General features: G+C 55.1%; 1 protein-coding gene across 2 annotated transcripts in view; it reads left to right on the plus strand.

Moving 5' to 3' along the window:
- The first annotated feature begins 581 nt into the window (after positions 1-581).
- The window catches only part of STXBP2 (syntaxin binding protein 2), a 9,224-nt gene continuing 1,306 nt past the window's right edge, over positions 582-8,499 (plus strand). The window contains exons 1-18 of one of the 2 annotated variants that reach the window (XM_069093944.1): positions 583-698; positions 2,013-2,062; positions 2,586-2,667; positions 2,936-3,012; positions 3,109-3,187; positions 3,296-3,399; positions 3,586-3,734; positions 4,431-4,515; positions 4,610-4,740; positions 4,853-4,960; positions 5,285-5,342; positions 5,829-5,894; positions 6,465-6,545; positions 6,806-6,944; positions 7,092-7,201; positions 7,564-7,659; positions 7,991-8,076; positions 8,201-8,361. In XM_069093944.1, the coding sequence (XP_068950045.1) occupies positions 599-698; positions 2,013-2,062; positions 2,586-2,667; positions 2,936-3,012; positions 3,109-3,187; positions 3,296-3,399; positions 3,586-3,734; positions 4,431-4,515; positions 4,610-4,740; positions 4,853-4,960; positions 5,285-5,342; positions 5,829-5,894; positions 6,465-6,545; positions 6,806-6,944; positions 7,092-7,201; positions 7,564-7,659; positions 7,991-8,076; positions 8,201-8,361 (1,762 nt within the window). In that variant the 5' untranslated portion in view covers positions 583-598. Of the gene's footprint in view, positions 699-2,012; positions 2,063-2,585; positions 2,668-2,935; positions 3,013-3,108; positions 3,188-3,295; positions 3,400-3,585; positions 3,735-4,430; positions 4,516-4,609; positions 4,741-4,852; positions 4,961-5,284; positions 5,343-5,828; positions 5,895-6,464; positions 6,546-6,805; positions 6,945-7,091; positions 7,202-7,563; positions 7,660-7,990; positions 8,077-8,200; positions 8,362-8,499 lie in introns of both variants that reach the window. The other variant, XM_069093980.1, reaches the window with a different exon arrangement.

Below are 8,499 nucleotides of genomic sequence, written 5' to 3' on the forward strand. Positions count from 1 at the left end.
CAAGTGGCAGATCTCCCTATACCAATGAAATCAGCAAGGACAGAAGGAAGGGAGGGAGGGAGGAAGAACAGACCTAACTAACGGGGTAGATACTCACCCAGCTGTGTTATGGGACCCATGGGTGTCACTGGTCTTTTCTGAGCTAGTAACTATAATAGCGTTGCAAACTTTCGCGCCCTATATAAATGACATATAATTAGGTGAATTTGTGACTGTCTCTCTATCCGTCTGCGGCTCTGGGTACTCGAGTGTCTTTTTGTGTAATTAATATAGTACTAGCAATTGGTAACACGTAGCTCTTTAAGGTTTGCGAAGTGCTTTACAAATATCTCACAACAACCCTGGGAGTAGGTGCTATGATTATTCCCATAGTACCCATGGGAAAACTATGATCAGAAGTGTTAGCTATAACGGACGCGAGTGCTGCGGGCGCCGCGGAGACACGGCGAATCTTTCCACCTTCCTTGTCACTTTCCCGAAACTGATTCCAGAAGAAACTGACTAAGAGCGGGGAGCTAGGGAGCTGGGTCAGATGGTTGGGGCGTGGCCAGGTGAGCGAAGAGGCCCTGCCAGGTGGAAAGGGGCGTGGTCTTCTGCGATGACGCTAAGGAGGCCCCGCCCCGTCCTGGGCAGACCCGGAAGCGGTGGCCCCAGGGGGAAGATGGCGCCCTCGGGGCTGAAGGCGGTGGTGGGGGAGAGTGAGTACTGTCCCTTATCCCAGTGGGGAGTGGGGCTGACAGCCTGGACACCTGGGTCCTTGGGAAGGGAGGGAGGGGGGCTGGAAGTCTGGACACCTGGCTCCCTGGAGGAGAGTAGCTGAAAACCCGGGACTGGAGATGGGTGGGCACCTGTGCCCTGGCTTCCCCCAGAGGGAGAGGGGCTGGGAGGTTGGGATGCCAGGGTTCCTGAGGGGGCGGGGCTCGGAGTCTGGGCACTTGAGTCCTTGGGGAAGGGGGCTTCAGAAAAGCCACCTTAGAAGAGGGGGGAGGCTGGGTCCCCTGGGAGGGGGATGGGAGGCTTGTACATAATAGGCACTTAATAAATGCTTATTGAATGAATGAGGGGATTGAGAAATCATACCCAGGTCTCTGCCCAGTATAAGGCTGGGAGTCAGACGTTTGGACCCTTTGGGTAGGGCGAGGAGTCTAGACACTTTGGTTGGTGTTAGTGGGGAAGTGTGGACCTCTGGGTTCCTGGATTTCTGGGGGGGGGGAATTTCAGGGCACTACAAGTCTAGACAATTGAATCCCTGAAGAGGCTGGAACTGGAGGTCTAGATACCTTGGTATCTACTAGCCCCCTATTCTCTTATTTAACATGGAGTGAGTTATAAGTGCTTTGGGATCTTCACTGGAGGGAGTGCTGTCCGGAAGCAGAAACTGGGCCACACCCCTGGTCAGCAGGAGGGGGAAGGGGCAGTTCTGTACTGTATTCTCCCACCCTGGATTGGGCTGTTTTGGTTTCAGCTGTTTCCTTTAGTAGTGATAAGGTGGTGGTGATAAGGGGCTAGGCCTCCCTTTTAGAGCCCTCTTTGACCCTGGTCTGGCCCTTGATTTGGCCTCTTCCTCTTCTGAGGCCTTTGGAGTGAAGTGACCGTCCCTTGGCGGGGCTTACAGATCGTCCAATCCAATCTTTGATGTTTTGCACAGATAGGGAAACTGAGGCCTAGGGTCATGTTCAAAGTCACACTTTGAATTTAGAGGTGTAGCTGAAATTAAATGTTGGTCTTCTGACTCCCAGCCCTGGTACTTTTTCCACGTGGGTCTGGGGAAGTGGCGTGGGAGATTTTGATGTGGACAGACTCAGTCTGGCCCCTTGCTCAGTCCTGAGTGGACTCAGGCTTCTGGCCAGAAACATAGCTCACTTTGTCCTGAGGCAAGGTATAGGGAAAAAAAGGCTTAGAATGGCAGAGACACTGGTGTCAAGCTATTTGCTTAGTCCAGATCTCTGGGAAGAAGAGCTGCCCCCTGAGCCAGCCTTTCTTTCCTTTCTTTCCTTCCTCTCCCCTTTCAGAGATCCTGAGTGGGGTTATTCGAAGTGTGAAGAAGAATGGAGAGTGGAAGGTAGGATCCTGATCTGGATTCTCTGGAGGCCCTTTAAGGTCACACAACTCTTCCTCTAGGTCATCTACATGACTTCTTGGACAAGACTTTGAGAGGGAGCTCATGAAGAGCCAAAAGGGAGAATGGAGTGGTCTCTGTGTCTCTTGAGTTGGGAGAGTCGAAAGCCAAAGGCCCTGGTAGTTGGGAGGCTGGTGTTCCTGAAATTGGGGTTAGGCTGTGGGAAGTTAGTGGCTTCATGGTTGCTGCAGCAGTTATACTTGGAAATCTTGGTACTTTGGGCAGATTCAGTTGGGGGTAGCCCTTAGAGTGGTACACTTGGCAAAAGGGGTGACCTGCACCTTGTTTCTCTAACTTTCACTGACCCATCACTTTCCCTTCTCTGGTCCACCTTTCCCCTGCCACCCCTTTGGGGTGGGGTTCAGAGGGCAGAGGACCCTGAGAAAGAGGGGTGGAAGTCACTATGGTGGTGGTAGGGGATGTGCCCTTTCAGTGGCACTGCCCTAATTAAAGCTCTGTGCCGTAGGTCCTCGTCATGGACCGCCCCAGCATGCGGATCCTGTCTTCCTGCTGTAAGATGTCGGACATTCTAGCTGAGGGCATCACCAGTGAGTATGAGGCCCCCAGCTTCCTGGGCAGTCCAGAGCATCACTCACAAATGATTGGGAGGTCTCTCCCAGGGCACCAGGGAGTGACTCTCCTCTGGATCACCAGTGGGTTGGGGCTTTGGCACTCCCCTCCTTTCTTGCTTCTGCCATGGGTCGAGGGGGGTGGTGGGGTGTTGACCTTTTGTCCCTGGTGGCCTCCCCATGATCTTTCATGTTGTGTTGTTCCATCTCCTGTTATGTCGGTGTGGTGCCATGGATGAATGCACAGTTGTGGAGGACATTAACAAGCGCAGGGAACCCATCCCCAGCTTGGAAGCCATTTACCTATTGAGCCCATGTGAGAAGGTAAAGGCCACTGAGCTGGAAAGTCCTCAGGCTTAATGTTTTCTCTCCTGCCTCAGAGCTTGGGGCCAGAGGGAATGACTCTCCCGTTTCTCCCAGTCTGTCCAGGCTCTGATCAATGACTTCCGGGGAACCCCCACCTTTACATACAAAGCTGCCCACATCTTCTTCACAGACAGTGAGTGACAGGGACAAGGGTGTTAGGGGGAGGAGACAGGAACAATTCTAGGGACTGCACCAGGATCCTTGCTCTGACTCTCCTTGTCCTGTTTCCTCCCTCACCCAGCCTGTCCTGAGCCCCTTTTCCTCGAACTGGGCCGATCGAGGCTGGCCAAGGCAGTGAAGACGCTGAAGGAGATTCACTTGGCTTTCCTTCCCTACGAGTCCCAGGTGAGGCTCAGCCCTGGAAAGATGGTGATAAGGGGTCTACTGGATGGAGTGGGGAAGGACAGAAGGCCTGTGCAGTAAGGAGAGCCAGGGGGAATCTGGAAGGATGCCACGGGGAATGAAGGTCAGGGTTACCTAGCAGTCAGAGGTGTCCTTCAGGCTCTATACCTTCATCCCTCGGCCTCCTAGGTGTTTTCTTTGGACGCCGCCCATAGTACTTACAACTTGTACTGCCCATTCCGGGCCAGTGCAAGGATTCGGCAGCTGGAGAGCTTGGCCCAGCAGATTGCTACACTCTGCGCCACCCTGCATGAGTACCCTGCTATTCGCTACCGAAGGTGTGACTTCTCATCCTCCTTCCTTCCTTTACTGATCCCAGGCCCTCCCAGAGTCCTTCCCCTTCTGCGCTCAATCACTGGTCCTGGCTCTGATACTTTGCCCCACCTTCCCCATTAGAGCAAACATACTCTGTGAAGCAAATCACAGGCTTTGGGACAGGCCTCCTCCTTTCTTGGCCCAACTCTGTATTGATGGAACAGTTTTGGGGTATCTAGTTCCTCAGCCTGGACCCCTTTTCCCTGTCCCCCATCTCCCCTACTTGTGTATCCTTCATTTTCTTTTTTTTAAAATGTACTTATTTCTACAAGCATTTATTATCTTCCACCTCAGTTGAACAATTAAAAAAAGAAAACCGTCATGCTAAACGTGCATAGTCCAGCAAAGCATTGACCATGTCCAAAAACGTGTGTTTTGTTCTGCACCTTAAGTCCATTTCCTCTCTTGCAGGAAGTGAGTGCTGTGTTTTATCTTCAGCCCTCAGGACTTGTGGTTGGTCATTGCATTGGCCAGAGTTCTCAAGTCTTCCAAACTTGTGTTTCTAAATAATGTTGCTGTTATTGTATAAATCGTTCTCTGGTTCTGCACCTTTTCACTCTGTATCAGTTCATAGATTTCTTCCCAGTTTTCTTGGAAACTATCCATGTGGTCATTTCTTACGGCACAATGTTATTCCAATGCCTCCCACCTTTTTACAGGGCGTCTGAGGACACTGCCCAGCTTGCCCATGCTGTCCTCGCCAAGCTCAATGCCTTCAAAGCAGACAATCCCAGCCTGGGAGAGGTGAGAGCCAAGCTGAGCAGGGGGCCTGGGGTCGGGGAGGTGGCTAGGACTTTTCTTGGGCTCACCCCTTTTCTCCCACCATCTCGGTTGCCAGGGCCCTGAGAAGATGCGGTCTCAGCTGGTGATTGTGGATCGGGGCTCAGACCCTGTGTCCCCTTTGCTGCATGAGCTCACTTTCCAGGCCATGGCCTATGACCTTCTGGACATCCAGCAGGATACCTACAGGTGTGAATGTGGGCGTGGCAGCAGCTGTCTGGGTAGAGCGGTGCAGGGGAGGACCAGGCCCATCCCCCAGAACATCCTGCCTTCAGGAGCTGATTGTGTCCTGTCCTTCTAGGTACGAAACAACGGGTTTGAGTGAGACCCGGGAGAAGTCTGTGCTGCTGGATGAGGATGATGAGCTGTGGGTGGAACTGAGGCACATGCACATTGCAGATGTGTCCAGGTAGGTCCCTTTGGGCTGTGAGAGGGCCTGGGGTCACATCCAGGCTGATCTACCTTCTCCTGGAAAGGTGACATGAGCTAGTGAAAAGACCACTGGATTGGAGGTCAGGTACCTGCGTTCACACCCTGGCTATAAACCTGGCAAACTCCAGGCCTCAGTTTCCCCATTTGTAAGATGAGGGGGTTGGACTAGATGACTCTTAAGGTCCTTCCAGCTCTAAATCTGTGAACCTATGACCTTTGCACCCACTGTTCCCAAGCCCACCAGTCCGGCCCCCTTTGTGCTTTTCCTCTTTCATGTCCTCACTGTCCTTGACACCTTCAGGAGGGTCACAGAGCTGCTGAAGACCTTCTGTGAGAGCAAGAGGCTGACCACAGATAAGGTGAGCAGGACTCCTGTCTGTCTGGGGCCTGGGCCAGGTTGAGTGGAAGAGGGGGAGGAAGATCTGGGTTTGGGACACCATGGCCTGGTGAATCCCTTGAGTATTGGTGGCAATGTTAGGGGAGGATCCAACTTGGTGAGGGGTCAGCTCTGTTGGGGGACAGGTCGGGGATACTGAGCTGGGGAGAAGATCTGAGGGCAGGGCTTTGAGTGATGGTGGTTGGGGTGAATTTGAGTGGGCTGGGCCTTGAAGGCCTTTGGGTTTGGGGAGCTAGGATTGGGTGGAAGGAGCATAGACCTAAGCTCTGAGTGTTGGGGATGGGACCAGTTTGGGTGGACTGAGCCTTAGGGTGTTTTGGCACAGGGATGGGGCCAGATTGGGTGACTAGGCCTCAGGTATTGTGGTGATGTTCAGCATGTTAGGGGGGGTAGAGGTAGGTTGGAGGGCCTGAGCCCCACTCTTCTCTTCCCCCTCCTTCCTCCCAAGGCCAACATAAAAGACCTCTCCCACATCCTGAAGAAGATGCCGCAATATCAGAAGGAACTCAACAAGGTGAGGGGAGTGCAGAGCCCCCTAGGCAGGTGTACCCCGGGGACTCTCCTGAGCTGGCAGAGGCACTGACTGAGTAAAGGGGCCAGGTACCCCACCCTCTTCCCAGTGGCTCCCTGTGGCCTGGGCCAGACTCCTGCTGGCTCCTGCTCTGCCACCTAGTCATTCAGCAAACTTTTATTAAGCTCTTACTGTATGTTAAGTGCTAGAGATCCCGTGAAAGGCAAAACATAGACTTTGCTCTCGAGTAGCTCACAGCCTGTTAGGGGAGACAGGTTGTGAACAGCCTGAGAGGGGAACTTGGTGCAGCTTTCTCCCGAAGGTGGGGTTTCAAGGAAGCTGGGGGGAAGCAGGTAGGCAGAGGTGAGGAGGGAGAGCGTGTCAGGCATGGGAGACAGCCAGGGCAAAAGCAGGACGATGGGAGATGGGAGGTGGAGTGTTTCAGTGGAGGAGCGTGATGCTTCAGGCCAGCATGGGTTTGTGGAGAGGAGGAAGCCTAGCCAGGGGAGAAGTGGCAGGGAGCTGTTGTGGAGTTTTCCGTGGCCCCCAGAAGACCTGATCTTTGATTCCCAGTACTCTACACACCTGAACTTGGCTGATGACTGCATGAAGCACTTCAAGGGCACCGTGGAGAGGCTGTGCAGCGTCGAGCAGGTGGGGGGGCCTCAGCTTACAAGGGTGGGGAACCTGTGGCCTCAAGGCTACATGTGGCCCTCTGGGTCCTCAAGTGCTGCCCTTTGACTGAATCCACACTTCACAGAACAAATCCCTCAGCCTTAGGACCTGGATGCAGGGGCTCAGCACTCCAGGGGTGCCAGGCTTAGTTCAGGGGCAGGAGCTCAGGGGATGCCCAGGGATCCAGAGGCTGCCCCACGGTGGTGGCTGAGCCCTTGCCTCTGGCCCTGGCTGTCCAGGACCTGGCTTTGGGCACAGACGCAGAAGGGGAGAAGATTAAGGACGCCATGAAGCTGATTGTACCTGTGCTGTTGGACGCTGCGGTCCCCCCATATGACAAGATCCGCATCCTCCTACTCTACATCTTGCTTCGGAATGGTATGAGCATGGGTGGGGAGTGGGGCCTCAGTCCCACCCACTGCCCCCTCATTCATCCCTGATCCCCTCTTCTCGGGGTACCTGGGGACATGTCATGTGTCTAAACATGGATCCATATACATGTGTGGGTGCCGTGCCCATCCCCAGGAGTAACCGAGGAGAATCTGGCCAAGCTCATCCAGCATGCCAATGTGCAGGCACATAGCAACCTCATCCGAAACCTGGAGCAGCTTGGGGCCACGGTCACCGTTGCCACGGTACGGGGCCGGGAGGGATAGCTGCAGTCATTGTTGACTCCTGGCGTGGAGGAGGGGGCGGGTGTGCCAGCGCTCACCCTGGAAGCCAGCCTGGGAGCAGGAGCAACAGAGACAGACATGGTGGCGGGGGGGCTCGCCGGGTTCTTGGCTCGGCCTCGTCTTCTTGAGGCCCCAGCCTCTTCCACATCTCCCCTCTCCTCTGTTCTGTCTTTGGGCTCAGTCTCTTGTCTTTCTCTGTCTCTCCTTCTGTCTTCTTCTCTCTAGCCTGGCCTGCTTTGCTGCCTGGGGAGGTGCTCCTCCCCACCCCCCATCTCCCCTTCCGGCCCTGTCCATGACCCCCTCCCCTCCATCCCCTGCCCCAGGGCTCCGGGGCCCCTAACCGAGGAGATCGAAAGGAGAGGTTGGAGCCAACCTACCAACTATCCCGCTGGACACCTGTCATCAAGGACGTGATGGAGGTAAGAGGGAGGGTGCTAATCCATGATCACTAGTCATCTCTCGGCCTCCTCCAGCCTCCCCCAGCCTCCCTGAGCCCTGGCCTCCTGCTTCCCTATTTCTCTGCCCTTTTCCCAGCCCCTCCCCCCACCACCCTCCTCCTACGCTCCCACCCCTCTCCCATCCACCTCCCCTGGCCCCCTAAGCCACAGCTAGGCTTAATGGCAAATCCCTCATTATGGGCATTATCCTGGCATCTGATCCATGATCCCTGGGAGGGGAGAACAAGAGAAACCTCCCTGGAGGAGGTGGGTGATGAAGGACACTCTGAGCTTGTGTGTGCTCCCTCTCCAGGACGCTGTGGAGGACAAACTGGACCGAAAACTGTGGCCCTTTGTGTCTGACCCTGCCCCCGCCTCCAGCTCCCAGACCGCTGTCAGGTGAGGTGGGGGGGAGGGCTGTCATTTGCCATCAGCCAAGGCTGGCTCCTTGTGCACCCTCTGGGGGCAGGGGGAGGGGGAGGGCTTGATCCTCCCCTGATTCAGTCCCTTCCTGTCCTACTAGTGCCCGCTTTGGTCACTGGCACAAGAACAAAACTTCAGTGGAGTCTTCCCGGGCTGGGCCCCGACTCCTGGTTTACATACTGGGTGGTGTGGCTATGTCTGAGATGCGGGCAGCCTATGAAGTGACCCGGGCCACTGAAGGAAAGTGGGAGGTGCTCATTGGTAAGTCGGGGCTAGCTCAGGTGCCTGAAACCCTGGCAGAGTTAGAGGTGGGGGGTAGAACCTGGACCCCTGAGGGATGTGGGGGCTAGAGCCTGGGGGGGGTAGAACCTGGATCCCTGAGGTTTGTGGGGGCTAGAG

This window comes from Petaurus breviceps, unplaced genomic scaffold, assembly GCF_028583685.1.
Source record: "Petaurus breviceps papuanus isolate PSGF00001 unplaced genomic scaffold, PetGlider_PUasm1.0 103, whole genome shotgun sequence".
NCBI lineage: Eukaryota > Metazoa > Chordata > Mammalia > Diprotodontia > Petauridae > Petaurus > Petaurus breviceps.